Genomic DNA, 22829 nt, shown 5'->3' on the forward strand with positions numbered 1-22829 from the left:
TATATATAAAATATGGTTTATTTCTACAGTTACACTTGCAAGACGATAAATCCTCCACTGGCTGGGCCCTTCTACCTCCAGATGCTCTGTCTGGTTGATACCACTGTAAGACAAGACAAAAACAACCTGAGCAACCTCATCATGGCAGGTGAGTGCTTGTGAAAAAAAAAAAGGGAATGGGAAACAGGATACATGCAAGTGCAAAGCCTGGGATGGAAGATGACGATGCAGATGCTGCAGCATCCGGTGAGATGCGGATGGATGTTTTGGGCTGTGAGGAGGATGGCAGTAGGGTTTTGCTGAGGGGATGGTGTCCTAGGTGGGAAGGGGATGCAGGCAGTATTGCTACACTGGGCAGGGACATCACAGCTTACTTTTGGTGCACCTGAAAACATGGTGCAAAATGCAAAAAGGGTTGCGGGAAGCGGAAAAGGTTTTTGGGTGAACCAGTCCCCAAGCTCTCTTCCCACACCTCAAGTGGATGAACTGCAAGACAGGGCCTGGGGGAGCAAAGCTCTTCTGACTGTGAGAATCAGGTGCATGACCACCAAAGAAGCCTGAACATACCTAAGTCTACAGGACCTGAGGAGATGCATCCCAGAGTCCTGAGGGAATTGGCTGATGTAGTTGCCAAGCCACTCTCCATGACATTTAGTCACGGCACTCAGGTGAAGCCCCTGATGACTGGAAAAATGGAAACATCACACCCATTTTTAAAAAGGGTAGAAAGGAGGACCCTGGGAACTACTGACCTGTCAGCCTCACCTCTGTGCCTGGGAAGATCATGAAACATCCTCCTAGGGGCTGTTAAGGCACATGGAGAACAGGGAGGTGATTCAGGACAGCCAGCATGGCTTCACCAAAGGCAAGTCCTGGCTGACCAACATAATGGCCTTCTATAATGGAGTAACTACATCAGTGGACAAAGGAAGGGCTACGGATACTGTCTATCTGGAGTTCTATAAAACCTTGACACAGTCAGCCACAGCATCCTTCTCTCTAAATTGGAGAGAGATGGATTTGATAAGCGACTTTTCAGTGGATGAGGATCTGGCTGGATGGTCACATCCAGAGAATAGTGGCCAATGGCACAATGTCTGGATGGACACAGGTAACAAGTGGTGTCCCTCATGGGTCCACTGGAGCCAGTGCTCTTAAATATCTTCATTATGACAGACAATGGGATTGAGTGCACATTCAGCAAGTTTGCAGATGACCTCTGGCTGAGTGGTTCAGTTGACATGACTGATGAAAAAAGATGCCATCCAGAGGGACCTGGACAAGCTGGAGAAGTGGGCTCATGTGAACCTCATGAGGTTCATAAGGTCAAGTACAAGGTCCTGCACCTGGGTGAGGGCAACCCCCAGTATAAATACAGGTTGGAGGAGGAAGGGATTGAGAGCAGCCCTGTGGAGAAGGACTTGGAAGTACTGGTGGGTGAGACTGGACATGACCCAGCAACGTGTGCTTACAGCCCAGAAAGCTGATTGTATCTTGGGCTGCATCGAAAGGAGCGTGGCCAGCAGGTCGAGGGAGGTGATTCTGCCCCTCTACTGTGCTCTGGTGAGACCCCACCTGCAGTACAGCATCCACCTCTGGAGCCCTCAGCACAGGGAAGACATGGACTTGTTGGAGAGGGTCTAGAGGAGGGACATGAAAATTATCAGAGTGCTGTGCTCTCCTGTGAGCATAGGCTGAGAGAGTTGGGGTTGTTCAGCCTGTAGAAGAGAAGGCTCTGGGGAGATATTATTGCAGCCTTTCAGTACTTAATAAGAATGGGGACAGACATTTTAGAAAGGTGTGTTATGAAAGGACAAGGGGTAACAGTTTTAAACTAAAGGACGGGAGATTCAGGCTAGACATGAGGAATAATTTTTTTTACAATGAGGGTGGATTTTTTTTACAATGATGTTTGCTGGAAGGACCATTCAGCCAGCCACCCACAGTCCAGGAGGTTCCTCCAGTGCATTGATGATAACTTCCTCATGCAGATGGTGGAGGAGCCGACCAGAGAGGTGTACTGCTGGATCTCATCCTCACTAACAAAGAGGGTCTGGTCGAAGCAGTAAAGGTCGAGGGCTGCCTGGGTTGCAGTGACCACGAGATGGTGGAGTTCAGCATCTCGTGTGGCAGGAACAGAATAGCAAGTAGAATTGCAACCCTGGACTTTGGCAGGGCTAATTTCGGCCTTTTCAAGCAATTGCTGAGGGAAATCCCATGGGCAAGACTGCTTGAAGGAAAAGGGGCCCAAGAGAGCTGGATTGCATTCAGAGATTGCTTCTTCCATGCTCAGGATCAGAGCATCCCCACACGTAGGAAGTCGAGGAAGGGAGCCAGAAGGCCTGCGTGGTTGAATAGGGATCTGTTGGGTATGCTCAAGCAGAAGAGGAGAGTTTACAGGTCATGGAAGCAGGGACTGGCCACTTGGGAGGACTACAAGGCTGCTGTTAGAGGATGCAGGAAGGCAGCTAGGGTAGCCAAGGCCTCCTTAGAATTACAGCTGGCGAGAGGGGTCAAGGACAGCAAGAAGAACTTTTTCAAATACATAGCAGATAAAACTAATACCAGAGGCAATGTAGGCCCACTGATGAATGGGGTGGGTGCCCTGGTGGCAGAAGACACAGAGAAGGCAGAATTGCTGAATGCCGCCTTTGTCTCTGTCTGCTCCGCTGGAGGCTGTCCTGGGGAACCCTGTACTCCTGAGACCCCGGATGAAGCCAGGTTAATGGAGGAGTTTGCTTTAGTCGATGAGGACTGGGTTAGGGAACAATTAAGTAGTCTGGACGTCCATAAATCCATGGGTCCAGATGGGATGCATCCGCGGGTGCTGAGGGAGCTGGCTGAAGTCATTGCTAGACCGCTATCCATCATTTTTGCCAAGTCTTGGGAAACGGGAGAGGTGCCCGAGGATTGGAGGAAAGCAAATGTCACTCCAGTCTTCAAAAAGGGCAAGAAGGAGGACCCGGGTAATTATAGACCGGTCAGCCTCACCTCTGTCCCTGGGAAAGTAATGGAACAGCTTATCCTTGGTGTCATCTCAAGGCACATCAGGGATAAGAGGGTCATTAGGGGCAGTCAGCATGGCTTTACCAAGGGTAGGTCATGCTTGACCAACCTCATAGCCTTTTATGAGAATGTAACAAGGTGGATGGATGATGGCAGAGCGGTGGATGTGGTCTACCTTGACTTCAGTAAAGCCTTTGACACAGTCTCCCACAGCATCCTCACAGCTAAATTGAGGAGGTGTGGTCTAGACAATAGAGTAGTGAGGTGGGTTGCAAACTGGCTTAAAGAGAGAAGCCAGAGAGTGGTGGTCAATGGTGCGGAGTCCAGTTGGAGGCCAGTATCTAGTGGAGTGCCTCAGGGGTCAGTACTGGGGCCAATATTATTCAATATATTCATTAATGATTTAGACGAGGGAATTGAGTGTACTATCGGCAAGTTTGCTGATGACACTAAGCTGGGAGGAGTGGCTGACACGCCAGAAGGCTGTGCTGCCATCCAGCGGGACCTGGACAGGCTGGAGAGTTGGGCGGGGGATAACCTGATGGAATTTAACAAGGGAAAGTGTAGAGTCCTGCATCTGGGCAGGAACAATCCCAAGTTCCAGTATAGGTTGGGGAATGACCTATTAGAGAGCAGTGTAGGGGAAAGGGACCTGGGGGTCCTGGTGGACAACAGGATGACCATGAGCCAGCACTGTGCCCTTGTGGCCAGGAAGGCTAATGGCATCCTTGGGTGTATTACAAGGGGGGTGGTCAGTAGATCGAGAGAGGTCCTCCTTCCCCTCTACTCCGCCCTGGTGAGACCCCATCTGGAATATTGTGTCCAGTTCTGGGCCCCTCAGTTCAAGAAGGACAGGGAACTGCTGGAGAGGGTCCAGCGTAGGGCAACAAAGATGATTAAGGGAGTGGAGCATCTCCCTTATGAAGAAAGGCTGAGGGAGCTGGGGCTCTTTAGTTTGGAGAAGAGGAGACTGAGGGGTGACCTTATTAATGTTTATAAATATATAAAGGGTGAGTGCCATGAGGATGGAGTCAGGCTCTTCTCAGTGGCAAACAATGATAGGACAAGGGGCAATGGGATCAAGCTGGAACACAAGAGGTTCCACTTAAATTTGAGAAAGAACTTCTTCTCAGTGAGGGTGACAGAGCACTGGAACAGGCTGCCCAGGGAGGTTGTGGAGTCTCCTTCCCTGGAGACATTCAAAGCCCGCCTGGACACATTCCTGTGCGACCTCACCTAGGCGTTCCTGCTCCAGCAGGGGGATTGGACTAGATGATCTTTTGAGGTCCCTTCCAATCCCAAACATACTGTGATACTGTGAAAATACTAGGAGAGGTTACCCAAAGAGGTGGTAGATGCCTCATCCCTGGAAACATTCAAGGCCAGGCTGGATGGGGCTCTGAGTAACCTGGTCTAGTTGAAGATGTCCCTGCTCATTGCAGGGGGGTTGGACCAGATGGCCTTTGAAGGTCCCTTCCAACCCAAACTATTCTATGATCCTATGGAGAATAAGTGACTTCTGTGAAAGATGGGAGCCAAATTCTCCCCATCTTAACCTTAGCAAGGTCTTAGCCCCAGGGGATGTGGGGCCACAGGAGAGATGAGTGGCATGCTCCCCAGCTCCCAGCAGGGTGGAGAGCCAGACTGCCAGCATGCAAGCCCCTGGCAGCAAAGTGGAGGCTGCCAGGGTGTAAGATTTGCTCTTTCTAATGGCATCTATGAATAGCTCTGGCCTCCTGCTTCCAGCACATGTTCGCTCTCTTCACCCCATTTTGGGTAGCAAAAGCCTCTCCCCTCTTCCCATGCATCCTCCCCATCCCAGCTTGCACTCCTGAGGCCTGCTGGGATGTACGCACCCTCGGGGTTCAGGCTGGACACCAGGGGCTCCGGCAGAGTCCTGGGATGGCCAATGAGCTGTTTGCTGCTGGCTCGGGGGGGCGAGTCAGTGCTGGTGGTGAGAGGAAAACCTACAGGATAGGAAAAAACACCTGGTTCAGGCAGGGCTCATGCCTCCTGTGCTCACTGGGCACAGCGAATGCCGTGCTGCAGGGCAGCCCCATCATCCTCTCAGTGCTCCGGAAGAGAAACAATTGGGCCCTTGTTGTCCCCCACCCCGTTCCACGAGAGCCCCCCACCACATCCTCTCACCCCTTCAAGAACACAGATAGGGCTCCGGGCACCACACTTGCCCTTCCCTCACCAAACACAAAGACGCTGACCCTTGGCCGCCTGCTTTTTTCTGCTGCCTCTGTAGTGGCCTGAAGCAATGCTGCAAGGGAAAGCTCCCCACAGCTGTCCCAGCCACAAAAGCAGCAACACAGGATTCAACCCCTGAGCATGGCTATGAGCAGTCCTGAGGCTTCAACAGGGAAGATGAAGGAGGAGCCTCGAGGCTGGCAAACCTCAGAGACCCCCTGGGGTGGTGAGTGACCACCATGCCAGCACTGAAACCTCATCCTGCTGCCTAACCTCAGTAGTCAGGGCAGAACTGGCCAGCTTAGGGGCCAAACCCCTTGGCTAGGGGAGGTAGGGAGTGGGCAGGGGTCCCGCGGAGCAGCCCCCGCGGCCGAGCCAGCGGCAGCATGCTGACCTCCGTTTTTCCGGTAGGCTGGCAGCTCGCGCGGGCTCGGCTCCGGCTGGGCGTCCTCCTCGGACCTGGCCTGCAGGACAGTCACCGTGGCCCCCGTCTGCTGAATAAACTGCTGCAAATTACATTGCCTCAGCTCCTTATTTAACTCCTCCAGCTCTTGGGTCTGGGCCTGCAAAACACACACCAAGCGGGGAGACAGGGTGAGCTGCATGTTCCCCCCATGCTCCAAAATCAGCTGGTAGACATCCCCCAGGGCTCCTCCCCTAGCTGAGGCTCACTCTGCCAGAGTTGGCAGAGGGGACCTCGGGGATAACACAGCTTAGCTGCCCCTCTACGAGGGCCTGCGGGAAGCGGGGTGCCCAGGGGCCAGGGATGAGGAAGACCTTGTTTGGGGAACAGATCTGCTTTGTTCTGTTTCCACAAGAGGGCGCAAGCGGTCACCACATGGTGGCCGCCACCCGAGATGCTGGTTGCAAACGAGATGCTCTAGACGAGATGCTGCAAGCATGGTCACCCTGGGGAAGGGCAGCTACCACTGCCTGGCTGGGCAAAAACTTCTCCCTTTTGCTCCACCGAAGGGGACCCGGTAGGTGGAGGGCAGGCATCACACAGCGCCTGGACACCCTGATGCTGGGGGCTGGGACAGGCAAGCTGGGGGCATTGTGGCTCAGCCCCACGGCTGCCATCAATACACCGCACAGCCCCGTGCTATGAGCTTGAGCCCCTGCACAGCTTGCACGATCAAAGGCTTCATGCACAGGCACCACGGGGACCTATGCTAACCCACCTCCATGACTCCTTTATCCAAGATGACATTTACCCACACACCAACCCTTCATAGGCACCATTTGCTCAGCAACATCACTGATTCTGGAGTGGGGCAATGCTGTGCTCCCCATGTACCAGCCAGAAGGAGCCCCTGCCCGGACACAACTTGCACAGAGAGGGATGGGTGTGGGACTCTGTACTGGCTGGGTAAGAAAGGTGGTATCTCCCTGAAAGTGGCCACTGCTGCTGAGCTATCTCCATGCACCCAGCCTCAGGCTCACTGGCCAGGTGGGGCAGGACCAACCCCACTCAACCCATTAGCCTCATGCCACTAGAAACTGGTCCCATCCCCACCTGAAGGTCCCATCACCCCACAGGGCCTCTCAACCCCATCTTATCTACCTGTAGATTCCTTTCAGCTTCCTCTAGGGCTTTCTCCACGCTGGCCAGGTTGCTCTCCAGCTGGGTGCCTTGCTTGACCTTGGCCTCCAGGTCTCTCTTCATCTTGGCAGCCATGTCCTCCAGCTCTGTGGGGCTGGGTACAGGAGTCTCCTTCCCCCTCTTGGCCCTCTCAGCCATCTCCCACTGGATCTCCTCCTGCAGGGCTTCGGTTTGGGCACTCAGCTCGTAGATCCTCTGGGTGTACTCCTCCAGGCTGGCCCGCAGGCTCCTAACCCGTTCCTGCCGCTCCCGCTCACACTCCTTCTCCAGCCAGAGCTCACTCTGCCAAAACTCCTCCTCGCCCAGCTCTGTCTCGTTTCTCTGCACCACGTGCTCCAGGTAGAGGATCTCATCCTCCTGGCCAGCAAACCGGCCACACTCCCAGAGCCGTAGGTCCGTCTCCAGAGTGACCCCATGGGCCTCCAAGGAATGCAGTTGCTCCTGCTGCCACAGCACCCTCCTAAACAGTTCCTCCTTGGAGGGTTGGATGACTCCACTGCCTTCCAAGTCCATCCCTTCTCGCACTTGGTGCCTCCAGCGGCTCACGGCAAATGGGTCACTGGAGCCTGTAGGACCCAAGTTGAAGGTCATGGATTTTTTTGGCTCCCGGGAACGGGTTGCATCCGTGCTGGCAGGTCTGGGCTTGATGGGCAAGCTGGCCCGGATGAACGTCCTCTCAGGAGCTTGGGGAGTACCCTCTGAGGAGGGTCGCTCGGCCACACTGGGGCCCGTCCGCCGCAGGACAAACTGCACATCACTGGCATACTGCCCACACTTGGCCAGGGACTCCAAGGGGCATTCCAGCGGCAGCAGCTGACGCTCCTTCTCCCGCAGTTTCTGCACCAGCACGTAGCGGCCTGTCTGACCTGCCAGAAGGAGGTAAGCACTTCAGATGGGGAAAGCCATGGCCAGCAGTGGTGTGCCAAGGCTGCTGTCCCACGAGCAGTGGCTGGTGACATCCCGACCACCCTGGAGTAGGACCCATACCCACCCAAAAGTCTCTTCTTCCCAGGAAGCACCTGCAGATGGGGCATCCCCTCAGCAGATGCCTCCACCCACAAAGGGCATACCCCCAACAGTTGGGGATGGCTCACCAATGGCCCGCGCCAAGGCAATGACCACTTCTTGGCACGTGGTTTGTTCTGAGACGCCGCAGACGACCCTCTGGATTCCATCCACCCAGACCTTCAGCTCCATCCCCCTGGCTACCAGGCCTCAGGCACACTGGTTCATTGCAGGACGGGCTGCCTGAGGGGAGAAAATAAATCAGGTTTTCATCTCAAGCCACTAACAAGGAATACAAGATGCTTTAGGAATGGCATCATTACATCAACTTTAATGCCAGCATCCCGTAATGCCTAGCCCAAGCAATGACCCACTGCCACTGTCCACCCATCTCTGCATCTCCACCTGCACATAGATTACATTTTTTGTTGATATTATTAAAACAATGATGTTCACCTAAAAAACCAAACCAAAACAAACCCCAAAAAACCCACCAAAAAACCCCAACACAACCAAAAAAATCCAACCAAACACCCAAGATTTTATCTTTTGCTCTAGTCTGGGCAGCAGGTCCAAATAAATCTTTTCATAGCAGAAATGGTTTGTGTGCCTACGTGGTGCCCAGAAGATGCCCAGGTTATTTCTGCCAGGAGCGCAGACTTTTAGTAGGTTTGCTGGACTTTCACTGTGATTTATCTAACAATTTGGCAGCACAGCACCACGGGATTTTCCAGACAATATTGGAAAAGGCAGAGAAACTGCCACCTGCCCACACTCACAACGGGATATTGAGAGAAGGTGCAAATAATGCACATTTAAATCTATCTACCTCCATCTCACTTCACCAGAGAGGGATTAAGAAATTAAAATAAAGCCCCTTTCTGTACAAAACATGACCAAAGGCGGGGTTTGGGAGGGGGAGCCAGGCACAAATGCCCGCAGTGAAGCCTGGGCTCCCCAGGGATGCTATGTGCAACACCAGGGTCCAGCCTGGCTCACACGTGGCAGTTACTTCTCCTGTCTTAAAATAAAACCTGTTAGTTCAGTTGCACCCAACTCCTGCCTCTTTTAGCAGCTCAACAACAATAAAATTGAGCACAAGCTGTAAAGAACTCAAATATTTGAGCTTATAGTGTTTTCAAACACTGTACAAACAAAGATGTATCTTTTTTCCCCAGTATACCACTGTTTTTTGTAGCATCAGGCTTGTCTGAAAGCTCCTGACAGAAGAACATATATAGGAAATTTCCAGGCCCTTGGTCCAGAGGATCCCAAACTACTTTCCCAACTAATCCAGCTGGTCAGTCTCTCCATCCCTCAGCTCCAGCTCTCCCAAGTTTGCAGCTGGGCTGCAAGAAAGTTTCATCTTAGGTTAAACATCACTTCTTGCTTACTTTTTGCTGCCTGCTTGAGTAATCAAAGCAGGGGTTTAAAGGGTCCTGCCTCCAGCAATGAGGGGATTTTAATCATAGTGCCAGAAAGGCAAGGAGAAATCGGGGAAGATACAGTTTGGTAAGGCTGTTCCCCATGAGTGCTGGGTCCCATCAGTGCCACCCTCCTTCCCACCTCAGAAATGTGGGCACAGAGTGGCTGCCACAAATACCTTGATGCTGAGCTCATGTTTGCCATGGCTGGGCAGTTGGGGAAAACAGGTGGGGGTGAAGGGCACCTTGGGCTCAGCTGACCTCTCTATGAGCACAAAACCACTAAAATTTGCAAGGTTTAGCCCAAGTTAATTTCAAGGCTGGGGTTTGGTACTGCTCCCCCCACCCTGTGCACTCAAGGCTGCAACTGGCCCGGCGCAGAGCAAAGTCCAGGTGCTGCCGTGGCACTACCCAGCTCGGGCCAAAGCCACTGACCCGCCCCCTTACACACCCCTCCCCCCCCCGCCCTGCACTGTAATGCCAAATTTGGGATGGCAACGCATCCTGGGGAGCATTGCACCCCAGCACTGCCAAGGACCCAGCTGGCATCAAACCAGGCTAGCATTGAACCCAACTTCCCCTGCCCTGACCCTGCAGGGAGGCCGGGAGCCTAAAAATAAATTAGAAAAAATAACCCAACTGGTTGAGTCACGTCACACAGCCTCACCCTGATGAAAAAAATCCAGTGGCTGCCAAACGCTGCTGGGTGCAGGAACAGGATGGCTGCCAGCACACCAGTCCTAGCCACCTGTTTGGGTTCAAACCTGGCACTAATCTTCAGCCCTGCCTCCACTGGGCACCCCGGCAATCATTTACCAGCAGCCAGCACACAGCACATCACAGCCGAAAACTGGGAGTGGTGGTGGCCAGCTTTTCTTCTGGTATGGGGCAACCCCCCCCTAAAAAGCAGCCAGTGCATCCCTCTCCACTACATCTCTCTGTCACATCTCCCAGCACCCCAAAATCCCATCATTGTTACTATTATTTCCCTAAATCTTTGCAAGTGCAGGTGTCCCTGTTAACCGACCACTCACTGCAACTGCTTGGGTTTTTGGGGGTCACCATCTCCAGCTCACTGCCGGATACAGGATATTTTCTGTTCCCTTGCAATGGGGTGGTAAACAGGGCTGGGGGTTGCTCTTTCCTCTGCCTACCCTCCCCACTCCTTCCCAAAGCAGAATCAGACCACCACAAACTACACGTGGCATCTCACCCCCTATATCCCACCATGGTAGCCTCACCCTGCTTCAAAAAAAAAAAAAAACAACCACCAGGCAATAAACCCCAAAATGTCCACCTTGCCTCCAGCATCACCTCTGCTGTTGCACCTCCCAGCTCTTTACCATCACTGCTAAAAATAAATCAGCAGCTGAGAGGCAGTCTCATTGCACCACTTGCAAATATGACCCCCCTTTCCCCAAGCTTCACTGCCCACCCCCTGCTTTAATTAGTCGGTGCCTCTGTTACATCTCCAGGTAGTAAAAAAAGGCCTTTTTTGGGGAGAAGAGGTACTTCTCAGCAGGAGGCCAGTTTCCAGCTGCCTCTGTTTATACTTAAGAGGTCACTTTGATCATGAACCAGAAGTGCAAGCAGCTGTCAGGCCCTGTCAACTGCCCCAAGAACAGCACAGGGAAGTGAGGAAGTGGCTGTGAGCACCACGATGTGTGATGGTTGCTCCCATTTTATTTTTATTTCCCTCTCTCCACTATGGGTCTCTAAATCATTTTTATTGGAAGCAGATTAACAAAGTGACTAATTTTCTGCTCTCTTCCCCATGTGATGAGTCCTAAAACTGAGGGTAGGGATGACTCATACAATGACTTCAACAAATATCCTAACTGGAAGTTGGAATTTCAAATGCTGACACACGCACAAAACCAGAATAAAAAAAAAAGAAAAAAAAAACCCCACAAACAAAAAACCCCCAAACCATCAAAAACAACAAAAACAAAAAACCAAAACCCCACCAAACCCCCCAAACCTAAAAATGAACAATCTCAGATCTTGCAGCTTTATTTTGTTTCCAGGCGCTGCTGTCTCCCACCCTCCCCAAAGCTGTTGGGCTAAAGGAAGAGGAGATGAAGGAGTATTTCTGCATGTGAGGGAGGACACACATCTTGCACAGCTCCTGCAAACTGCCATCCTGATAGCTGCCAGGACTTGCAAGGGTTCAGTGATCTCCTTGGTCCTGAAATAACACACATCCAGCCAAGAAAACTGGCCGGTCACCCTCTTTACAGAAGGGAGTGTCACCACTGATTTGCAGGGACAGCTCTGGTGCTCCCCACAGGGGCTTCTAAAAGCTGAGACAGCACCTTCCAGCCAAGGACTGCAAACACTTCACCTGTGCCTTTCTCCCACATTTTGCCACAAACAAAAAAAAAAAAAAGGTAGGAAAATAACCAACAATTTTGCACCTAACATCAAGGCCAGCTGCAACACAAATCCCTCTGCATCCCAAACCCCTCTATTTAACAAGCTCTTAACAAGTACCATCTGAGACAAGCATGAAAGTTTTGAGGTAAGCATCATGCCAGTGCTGAGGTTTCACCCATTTGGGGGGTTTTTGCTCTCTTCTCTTACTATGGCCATGCCCTGCAGAGCTGGGTATGGGGCTGGGCAGACAGGAGAGCAAAGGCACAGGGAGAACTTCTCAGCAAGCCTAATTAAAACTGCAAAAAGTCAGAAGACTACTCTTTTGAGTCAGGGTTTGGGCTGGTGGTAGGGTTATAAAAACACATCTTTATTTATCAAATTATGAATTTGTACTTGAGAAGAAGGACCAAGGTGTTCATGGGGACCAGTGGCGCTGCATCCCTTTGGATGAATTCTAGGCAGATGCTGGTGTGCTCTTGATCATTTTATTCCTGCTTTGAACCCAACTCTCTTGCTCCTCCCCAGTGCTGGGGCGGGGGGGATGCTCATCACAGGTGCACACAGACACGAGTTAAGAAAAGGCCAACACCCAAGTAAAGAGCAAGCAGTGAAGAGAGGTAAGGAGTGGCCTTGTGCCACCATGTGACATGCCAGAGTGCTGTGACTCACTGCCCCAGATCAGCTGCTGCAGTAACACATCCAGAAGCTATTTAGTGTTTCCGGAGGTCCCGCCCTGCCAGAAGCACTGGCCCCAGCTCCTGGGCACCAAAGGGAAGAGATGGTACATGCCCACATATTGAAACCCTTTGGTGGAACAGAAGCCTCCCCATTACTCAGGTATGGAGAGGTGACCCAACATGGAGGAGATCCACAGAGAACTGAAGCCACCTGATGGAGCTCATCCCCTCCTGTTGGAGGGGACTGTGTGCGGCCCAGCCCATTGACAGTGTCCTCCTGCCTCAGGTCCTTCTTTTGGAGAAGCCCCACTTGTCCTTGGCTGGGGCGTTGCAGGGGTAGAGCAGCTCTGCTGGGTTTTCCATGCCATGTCCATCCTAGGCCAGAAGTTGATGTCGCAGTCAAAGGTTGAGGCTGTGACAATGGGTTGATGTCACTGACAGGTCCAATGCTGGGCAGAGATTAGCCATGGCAAGGGTTGAAGCTCCCAGGCTTGCAGTTCCCACACTGGGTGGAGATGATCATGCACGACTCTGAATGAGCTGTCCATGCAGCAGACTCTGGCAACCACCAATGGCCACTGCCACCACAGCAGGGAGCACAAGGCAAGGCCCTGCCTGCAGCCACGTGGTGCAGGACCTTTCCACAGTGCCATGCTTAACTTGAGAATGCTGGTCCTGGGATGCTGAAGAGACACCATCTCCTGGCCCCGTGCAAAGCAGCCAAGAGGACCACCCACCAAAGAGGTCTTTGTCCTCTCCTGTAGTGTGGGGGCAGGATACAAGCACTGGGCTCCAGCCCAAGGCAGCAAATGAGTTACTTCATCCCAGCACAAAGAGCTAACAGGGGTTAAACAGGCTCAAGAGGTGACAAACTAGTCTTACCAGAGCGGTCACAGCCCAGGGAGGCAGCTCTTCATCCTTCTGCCATCACAGGGAGGGTGTGCAGGCGTTACTCACCCCCCAAGCCTATCGAAGCCACCAGCTCTTACACAAGGCGGCCGCAAGCACCCAAGAGCAAGGAAACAGCAAATATAGGGCTCTAATTCACGCCCCAGTGGCTTATTTAGGGGTGGCCATAATAGTATTCCACCAATCATGCCCTGTCCAGCTCCCTGCTCGGCCATAGCATGCCTGACAGCAAACTCCAAAAATTAGCAAAACACTGAAATCAGTCATTTCAAATCTGCATGAGGGGTTTGTGAACTCCACTTTTCTCTCCTCCTTCCACTGGAGAAACCCCAGCTGGGGACAGGGAAAAACACTGCAAACATACCCTCAAGGTGCAGCTTTACCAGAAACGTGCAGATGGATCCCAGCCCACATGCACCCCTGGGCTCTGTTGCACTTTGATAGCAAGTGGCTTCTGCTGGTGGCATCTTATGATGCATAATGTACACCTGGCATCTGAAGAAGTCTATGTTTCAAAGGTTTTTTGCACCCAAAGGAGATCGAAGGGCCAAGACCAGAAAAGCTAAGTCCCGTGGCACTTGCATTGCTCAAGAGATGAAGCATCACTTGTAAACCTGCAGCCATAGATCACCACCTAAGTCCCCTGGCACCCCAAAGGGCACGTGTCCCACACAGTAGGACCTTGCAGGAATTGCCCAAAGAGATGGATTTCTGGAGAGCCATAAGCACCACATCAGCAACCCCCCATTAAGAGCACAACAGAGGCTTGGACATTTTCTGCTCCACTTCCTCCCCAAAATTAGAGACGCATGCTAATATGCTTGGGGTGTACTGGTGAGGCAGGAAAAGCCAGGGACAAATCCTGCCGAGGGCTGCAACAGGGACCCATCAGGTCTCACGGTGACAGCCTTCAACAGGGATTTAGGGGAGGGAGACTCACGTCCTGGCTGATATGGAAGAGCTCACCCCATCCAAGCTCCACCTATGGGGATTTCTCTCTCCATTTCTTTCACCCAAGCTTTTGGTCTGCTACAGCACTAGACCCACACAAAGCTTTCAAAACCAGCACTGGGACAAAGCTGCGGAACATTTTTTCCCCTCTCAAACAAGCCAAGATTTGTGGCCATGGCAGGCTATCATTCAGAGCCATGTTGAAACATCAAGGATTATGGGCAGTGACAATGTTTCAGGGGTCTTTACTAGCCTCTCCAACCTGCAGAAGAACAATGAACCAAAAGCTCATTATAAATTAAAAGTGCGCCCCGCCTCAGCGCCCCTCCCCCCGCCCCCCGTACACACTCATGTTACGGCATTTCAGCCTGGAAGTGATGGATCATCTTCACCTTAATGCATCGTATTTCTCCCTTGCTGTCCACAGAGGCAGAAGAGCTGGCAAGGCTGGCATAAAGATGAAGGTTTTCAAGGGAAACATTAGCAGCACCTGCTATTGCTGTAACCATTGCCATCAATCCCAGATGCATAGGTGAAGCGCAGCTTCTTGAAAGCAGCTGAGAGTAATTTCATAGTTTCTTCTCAAGGGGGTGAAGCAAAATCAGCAGCAATGTGTAGAAAGAGGCTCTTGCACTACAACTCTCCTTTTTCTCTTGAGCAATTTAACTTCCCCAGACAGCAAGCCCAGGAGAGGCTGGGGAAGTATTTTGGTGTCCAGCTCTCAGCACAGGGGAAAGGCCAACTCTCCTTGAGCTCTAGGCTGGCCAAAATCAGCCTTGAGGATTAGGTGTTGGACTTGAAAACCCTTCAAGGTTGAGTCCATCCCCCATTTTTTCCCTAAACTATTGCCTTTATTTTTAATACAAATTTATTTGGTGCTTGCTCTTTGACTGTCACGGCACTGCTGTACAGCTGCAAGCCCCAGCGCAGCATCACTGGGATGCCCAAATGCCTGTTTGTTTTCAGGGGGTGACTCACAATCCAGCTCTTAAAAGCCAAGCTCTGAGGGGTATTTGCCAGACCATCTATACAGCAACACAAACTCGGCACGCATCTGCTAGCAGGTCCAGCATCTCTGCTGTATTCGTCCTCCGCAGCGGTCACCAGTGAAAGCATGATGCAATTTGTGAATATTCCTCCATTGTTACACACAGCCCATTCCTCAAGTCAGAAAACAGATTATATTTCTCATCACACGGGATGCAAGAGGAATGCTGCAAATCTGGAGATGCAAAAGCCAGTTCAAGCCTTTGAAATACTCTGAAGTACCTGCTTTCTCTTCCACAGCCAAAGAGAAGGAAAAGTGTTTCAATTTCCTCCAAATTTCCAATTTACACCCCCTCCAAGGTCGAGACCAAAATGGTGAAAACCCAGCCAACAAGCTACTTCTCTCAATGCCTCCAGAAGACCCAGAAATGACCCTCAAAGTGCAGCTTCTTCATAATGCTCACCCAGTGCAGCCCTGAGGACAAGATGCACTTTGGCCATCCACAAAGCAAGGAGAGACAGGCACTGACCTACTGTCTTCCCTGTCTAATCTCAAAGCGATCAAGGATGTAATTTTCATACAATTACAGAAAAAAAATCAGGCTCCTCTGAGTAGGACCAAGGACATGAAGACACCAAATGAACTCCATATATTCTCCCCCAACCTGCCTTCCAGCCTCCTTCAGAAGAGCTGTCATCAGCCACCAGCAATCCTCTTTCCACTCCAACTCTCATCCTAGGGGAGACAGTAATTAACAAATGCAAAACTGGGGATAAACCTTCTAGATTTTATTTTCTGTTTCCAGAATAACTCACAGTTTCTGATTCTGCTTTGGAAAGTGGCGATGTGCCAAGGATGCACTGCTGCGTCCCACAGGAGAGGATGCACTGATGAATATGCAGGTGCATGCTGCCACATACATTTATTTATAACTTTGTAGGATTAGAAAGGCCTTTAATGACCATTTGCCAAGAGCTGAAATGGCTCCATTCTTTCTCTCACACACACAGCGATGCAGAGTCAAACAAGTCACCCAGAATTAATCCAGGCTGAAACTTTTGATAAAACACTTGGGTATTTTAGAAGTCTCTGCTTTCACACTACCTGACACATGATTGATTAGGTGGAGGTGCTATCAATCCCTAGCTGAACCCATCCAGAGATAATAAGCTCTTTAAAGCACTAAAACAGATGCACATCTCTGGAGAGGCACCTCAATCCCCTATCTGGCAATAAAATGCGAAGGGCCATCCATCGGGTGTACAAGTCACCATCCTTCAGCAAGCAATAAAGATCATGGCTGCATAACCAACTTCAGTCCCCAAAACCTCCTTGCTGGGTGGTGGTGAACCTCTGGCTGAAGGGATTTCAATGCCAGCAAAGGGCTTCATCTCCCCCTCCAGAGATAGGTGTCCTCCTTCCAAACGCTATGGGTCAAGGGCTCTGCTGGCACTTGGTGATACCTGAAGGACCAAAATGTGATGGGAACCGGTGCCAGTGACTGCACCAGCCCTCTCACCTGCATGGAGAGGGAGCTGCAATAACAAAAATCTTGGGTTTTCAGCAGCGTTTAGGAGCTTAATCCTCACACAACTCATGCTCACCTAGGATCACATTGGGGAAACTCCGCCTTTTGAACCTTCTACCTCAACTTCTTTATACTTCCTAGCAGGTCATTAAAAAGCCAAATGAATTCAGAGAGGAGAGCACCAAGTCCAACATCGCAACCTAAGCAACCCTCAAACTGTGTTAGAACACTCAAAAAGTTACTTGAGACAAAGTAGACCGGAGGGACAACTAGTCCTTGGCATGCTTGTTTCTAGTGGATCAACTCCTGTATCCCAGGGATATTTCCCTGCCTGAGTGGGAGAGCAAATGTCCTTTCACAACATAAGGTGTTGAGTTTGTAAGATTTTTAAAAGACTAGAAAAAGCAGTGAAAAAGGACTTAAAAAAAAACAACCAAAAAACTCCACCAAAACATACAGCAATCATTTCCATGGTATAAATCCCTGTGCAGATACAGCTTTTTCCCCACTGATGGTGGGGCAGGTGAGAACCCCTTGGACCAGGTATGACATGGTATAACCTGGTCGCTGGGCTGGGTTAGCCCTGGGAAAGCCTTGCAAAGCCACCCCTTTATGATGGGACCTCAAGGACTCAATGAGATGCCCCAAGAAAGCCCCATTCCAGAGAAATCAGGGTAGTGAGAAGGAGGAGAGATATCCTCAGAGCAAACCTGGGAAACACCTGACTTTCTACAGGCACAAACCATTAAGCAAAGACCTGGGTGTATTGGTCAAGAGCCCGAGGAGACCACGAGCTGCTTTCTGACAATTTATCAAGCTCATGTTGCCCCTCAGAGAAGCAGGGGAAGTCATGTAGCAGGAACCAGCCAGCACTGATCATGACATGCAAAGAGGTAAAATCCCATTGCCTGGTCCACTCAGCCTTCCCACTGCAAGTACATTCGGCTCTTTGCAGAAGGAGTACTGCCACCTCCAAACATTGTCAGAACTTGGAAAAGAAAATAAATAAAACTCAGCAAGTGAAAACAGCAACCACAAAGCCTTCAAAATAATAATAAAAACAATCCATCTTTATTCTCACCTTTATTCTCTGTGCTGTTCATCCAACCTGCTGCACACCACCAGCCATCTCAGGCTAGCATGCAGAGGCAGAGACCAGCTCCTTGCTGCACACTTGTGTCTCCTAAGAAAAACAATATTCCCAGCAGGAATCATCAAACCAGCAAAAACACTAAAAAATGCCCTCCTTGCAATCCCTCACTACACAACACTAGCTGAGTGCTCTCACCCCTTGCCAATGGTTTCTCCAGGTTGGCAGGAAAAACAGGGAGCAAAGGGGAGGTTGTTGCTCACTGGGCTTCTCTGCTGATTCAGCTGCTTTCCTATAGGGTGCTTTTCCTAGAGGTGCCTCCAAAGTCCCTGTGAATGGGAGTACAGTGCTAGGTATAACATGGAGGATGCTGGACCCCAAAATGCTGTGAGAGCACTGTAGCATCCCATCACCAGTCTTCCTGGTACACATGAGGCATTTGGGGAAGTTCGAGCATGTGGCTCCTAAGACCAAGAGCTCCAGCAGGTCCTGCACTGCAGCAGAGGAAGCTTTTCCAAATTCAGGCAGTGCTCAACTGCCCCAAAGTTTCCAGCTCAGGGCTGACCCACCCATGCCTTTAGGTAAGAAGAGTTGCCTCCCCCCCCTTTTATTTTTTTGAAGCAACGAGTTATTCTACATGGCTACCCTGGGGCAGCTAGAAGCACCCCAGCCCTCAAGAAAGTGCTGAATGCAGTCCACAAAAAGCCAGATAACCAGCTGCTTTCAAAAGCTCATGAACTTGGCATCTGAAAATGGAAGGACATCAAATTGTTAGCAATCATTTACAATAATAGGATTTTGTTAAAAACCTTCTGTGAAGACACGCTTATGCCTTGATTTGACTACACAGGTTTACAAGGGCACAGACAAGCTGGGACAGATCAAGGAACATCCCTTAATAGGATGCTCTTAAAAAGCAACACATGAACACAGAGCTAATACTTAAAACATCTCTCATTACTTCAAACTCAGGCACAGAGCAAACCATCATCAAGCAGCACCTGGACTTCTTCCTAGCTCACCACAGCACCTGACCACACAACTTGAGGAAATAACTTGCTACGAAGCCCTGGCATGCACATCATGGCTCCCAGGCAGGTAGGATCAACCCCTCCTCTGGATGTGGTCCAAAAGCATCATCCCCCCCACAACACACACAGCAGAACATGGGCTTGGGTCACTTCCAAGACACCACTGGAAGTTTTTCCCATAGCAGAAGACACAAACAGGGCAGGGTAGAAAGACGTTGAAAAACAGAGATGAGATGAACCAGGGGGGCACAAGCAGATGCATTGAGGCAACATTTCTCTGCAACACATGGCTTCAGTGAAGACAAGCCATGACACAAGTCTCCACTCCGGACACGGACAACACACATTGCCAGAGCAGACCAGCTCCCAGTCACCCTCCTCTTACATCCAGTCCCCAAAATACAGGGTGTTTCCACAAGATGGACCAAATTTCAAAGCAATAGTGATTTCAAACTGGGTCTATCCTTTTGAAACACTCTGTACTTCAGCACAGAAGCTCCTCTATTTGCCTTGGTGCAGTAAATACCTGTATCTTCAGCAATTACACCACACTACCTTTTTTCATCAAGTTGTATTTCAAAGAGCAGGGAACAGAGCACCCTGGGATGACTCAGAACAGCTGTCGTTGCATTGCTTCGGCCAGCTGCTGCCCGCTACCGAAAGGTTTGGTCAAGCCTGGAAGCTCCCTAGCATACTGGCTGGGGCCTGTGGGTATCCAAAGCTACCAAGTGCCTGACCACAGCCGTAACTCACTTTTCTTAAGCATAAGAAAAAAAAAAATCAAAATAAATCAGACTTAGTTCCTAAGTTGTTTTATTATCTCAGTGTCAGACTGTTGTTCAGGTGCCACCCTCCCCCCCGCCCCGCCCCACTTCAAGCCCTTGGTAGAGCTTACTCCCATATCTCTCATATTCATTTGCAAAGACTATTATTTTTTAAAGCAACTGGCATGCCCTTGCTAGGAAATTTCAGAGCGCAGGACCCCTGCACCCACAGCACTCAATGCTTCAGAGCGTCAGCCACCCACAGGCACTGCAAGCTCCTTGGCCTCACAACTCTTTCTATGAAAAGGTAGAAGAAAGGCTTTAGGAAGATGCATGCACTCTGGAGGGCTTCTTGATTTCCATGCTATTTCTTTCAAGAGGGAGTGGGGAAGCTAGCAAAGCTATGCAGAGAGGGAGGCCAGGCGCCTGCTCAGGCTCTCCCAGAAGATAACCAGGGTGCAGGAGGATTCCTGACATTCCAACAGCACCAGCAGAAGGTAAGAGCATGCCCCCTTCCCCACAGTCCCTTCTGGAGAAGACACCACTGGCACTGCGCACTAAGGAAGGCAGTCAGCATTCAGATATGCTTCCTGCTCGTAACCACTATAGATACAGCATGTGCACACAGGCATTTTTCCCTCTTCTCCCCAAGAAGAGCTGCAATTCTTGCTGCATGAGGAGTGCAACCCCACACAACTACCCTTCAATGGGAGCAGATGGGTACGTGTAGCACCACTGCCCTATCTCAGGTAGATCCAGCATCCCACCATCGGACAGCTGAGCTCTGGCGTTCCTGCTGCCACATTCCTGGGACCCAGCACCAGCCTGGCAAGTCTCAGCAGAGCACTGAGCCAGGGCCTGCAAGCATGTCATTAGCACCAGTATTCCTGGGAGCAAGCCCTGGCTTATTGTGAGGAGCAGCCAAAGCTCCTGTCTTGCCTCTTCAGACCATTTCTCACCCGTTTCCACCTGTCTCTTCCCAATTTCTCCTGAAATCAGCCATCCCAAGAAGAGTGCCACAGGCTGTGTTGGAGTCAGCCGCTCTGTTTGAACAAGGAGTGCACGGCCATGACCCCTTCTTCCATGCAATACCACCTCCAAACCCACATTTGGTTTTTTAACCTGCAACTGGGTTTTTAATGTGCAATAAAGAAGTGCTGTTGCAGGACAGGGTAAAAAACAGGGAGAGGAGTTTGTTCTCCCACCTGCAGCAGGCCACAAGTGGAGTTACAAAACAACCTGCTGGCATAGTTCACAGAAGGCATCAGAAGCATGCAGCAAGGAGCCAGGCTCTTATCGAGGAATTTAACCCCTCTCTTCAGGGAGCCAGAGATGACTCTGAAGGGAAGAGGGACAGCTTTGCCCTGTGGGTACAGACCCCCCAGTGAGGCCTCTGGAATGGGTAGCTGAGACTCATGTCACCTCAGCTGTTCCTCCACTGTGGGCTCTGGACAGCATTTTCAGTGCAAAGTGGGACTGCAATGCTGCTCCTCCAGGCAGAGCTTGGGTGGGTGATGCTGGTGATAGGTGTTGCTAGGGTGCCCCAGGCAGCTGGGAGGCAAAGCCTGACCAACCAGGACACAACCAGCACAGCACCAGGCAGGTGGCAAAGGGGCTCAAGGTCTTACCAGTGCCAAAAGTCACTCCCAGTCATCCTGCCTGGGCTCTCATTAAGGCATTTGGAGTTTCTGCCGGCATTCTGCCCCCAAGTCACCTCCTCGCCGTTCCTGCCTCACTCCGCACACCCGGGAGGGTGGTTACACTGCGCAGCCCCAAAATAGTGGGATCATCACCCACTGACGGTGTGCCCTGCCAGGCCAGCAAGACGCCGACTGTCCCGAGGGCGGCTCGCGCCTGGGAGACCCGGGGCCAGCGGCCACCACGCCGCAGCAGCAGCAGCAGCCACCCTCCCCGAGGGTGCCGGCCCAGCTGCAGGCAGGGCCGCGCCGCACCCCGCTGCTGCAAAGCGCCGGCAGCCTCTCGCCAAGAGGCCCGGCCTGGCCCCACTGCCCCGGTGCGCACTCACCTGCCGCCGACCCGGCCACAGCGGCACAACTCCAGCTCCTTCCGCCCGCGGCGACCACTCCAGCCCGTCCCCACCGCCCCGCTCGGTAGCGCGGAGCCTCAGCGACCTGCAGCCCCCGCCCCGCCCCCTCCCAGCGCCCCGCCCCCCCCCCGCCCCGCCCCCGCGCCAGGTGAGCCCCGCCCCAGCGCCTCAACTCTTACAGACTGTTGGGTAGTGTGTGGTGCTGGGTTTTGTTGTTTTGGTGGGGGATTTTTGGCTTTTGTTGTTGTTATTTTCCTCAAATTATCATTTTTTAGAAGAAGTTTGAAAAAACCTCCTATTCTATTTTTTAAAAATATTAAATTATTTTCAAAAAAAGAATTCTCCTTTTTAAAAAAAGCCTTAAATTCTCCTTATTTTTTTAAGATCTCTTAACATCTTGTTTGTTCCCCCAAAGTCTTAAGTTCTCCTTTAATTTTTAAAAAGTTCTTAAATTATCTTTTTTTTTTAATGTCTTAAATCGCTATGATTTTTTTTAATGAAGTCTTAAATTCTCCCTTTTTAAAAATAAACCAAGCAAAACTGCACTGTTCTTCTCTATACCCAGCTCCCAGCACTGCAGGAGCCATGTGAATGGGCTCATTCCTGGCTAGAAGCACTCAGTCTTACCTAAAAGCCTCTGCCCCATCCACAGGTCCCCAGGTCAGATGAAGGAAACAATGCTTTTCGGAGAGGAAGAGCTTGGCTTGGGCTAGGAGATCAGCACAGGCCCCACACCCTTCAGCTGGCTGGGGGTTTCGAACATCTTAAAACCACAGAGAGGCAACGGGAGGGAGACAGGTTTAGCCGGTTTGGGAAGAAGCAGGTGCCTGCTGCCGCACTGGAGGCTTTGGAAACTCCTCATCTCCTCCTCTCACATGCTTTTCCCATCCTACCTCCCAAAAACCCCATCTGAAAGCTCCCCACGCCGTGTATGCTGACATCCTTCCTCTGCAGCATGCCAAGCAAGGAAGATGGCTGTGGTGGCATCAGCCTCAGCACCCCATCCTGGCAATCTTCACCAGCGAGGGTGCTCTGGCCATGCTCATGCTGGTGCAACCCCAGTGCCAAGCATCTCCTGCAGTAGAACGGGGGGACAGTTTATTTTAGTTATCCAGAAATTTTTGTGAAATGTCCTACTGCTCATGAGAAAGGGTAACCCACCCACCCATCAGACTGAGGTGGCTGCTCTAAAATGGATCTCAGTGCTGCTGCTCCATCATGAAATGTGTGTTCA

At 51.2% G+C, this 22829-nt stretch overlaps 1 protein-coding gene across 2 annotated transcripts; it reads right to left on the reverse strand.

The window, feature by feature from the left end:
- Positions 1-21699, reverse strand: RASSF7 (Ras association domain family member 7). 2 transcript variants are annotated; one of them, XM_065839592.2, is made up of 6 exons: positions 21575-21699; positions 7900-8053; positions 6767-7671; positions 5597-5765; positions 4863-4973; positions 1-103 (listed from the first exon to the last, which is right to left on the reverse strand). In XM_065839592.2, the coding sequence occupies exons 2-6, from the start codon at positions 8000-8002 to the stop codon at positions 72-74; spliced, it is 1320 nt and encodes a 439-aa protein (XP_065695664.1). In that variant the 5' UTR covers positions 8003-8053; positions 21575-21699; the 3' UTR covers positions 1-71. The 2 variants fall into 2 exon arrangements, with proteins under 2 accessions (XP_065695664.1, XP_065695665.1); XM_065839593.2 differs by lacking the exon at positions 5597-5765.
- Between the last annotated feature and the right edge of the window lie 1130 nt (positions 21700-22829).

The sequence above is a fragment of the Patagioenas fasciata genome, chromosome 5, assembly GCF_037038585.1.
Source record: "Patagioenas fasciata isolate bPatFas1 chromosome 5, bPatFas1.hap1, whole genome shotgun sequence".
NCBI classification, from domain to species: Eukaryota; Metazoa; Chordata; class Aves; order Columbiformes; family Columbidae; genus Patagioenas; species Patagioenas fasciata.

What these genes read in the sequence shown, in the direction of transcription:
- RASSF7 (XM_065839592.2), bottom strand. Translation starts at nt 8,002, where the DNA reads ATGGAGCTGAAGGTCTGGGTGGATGGAATCCAGAGGGTCGTCTGCGGC. An exon ending in TGCCTTGGCGCGGGCCATTG is followed by an intron (nt 7,672 to 7,899) that starts GTGAGCCATCCC and finishes TCCTTCTGGCAG; the next exon opens with GTCAGACAGGCCGCTACGTG. An exon ending in AGCCTACCGGAAAAACGGAG is followed by an intron (nt 4,974 to 5,596) that starts GTCAGCATGCTG and finishes CCTATCCTGTAG; the next exon opens with GTTTTCCTCTCACCACCAGC.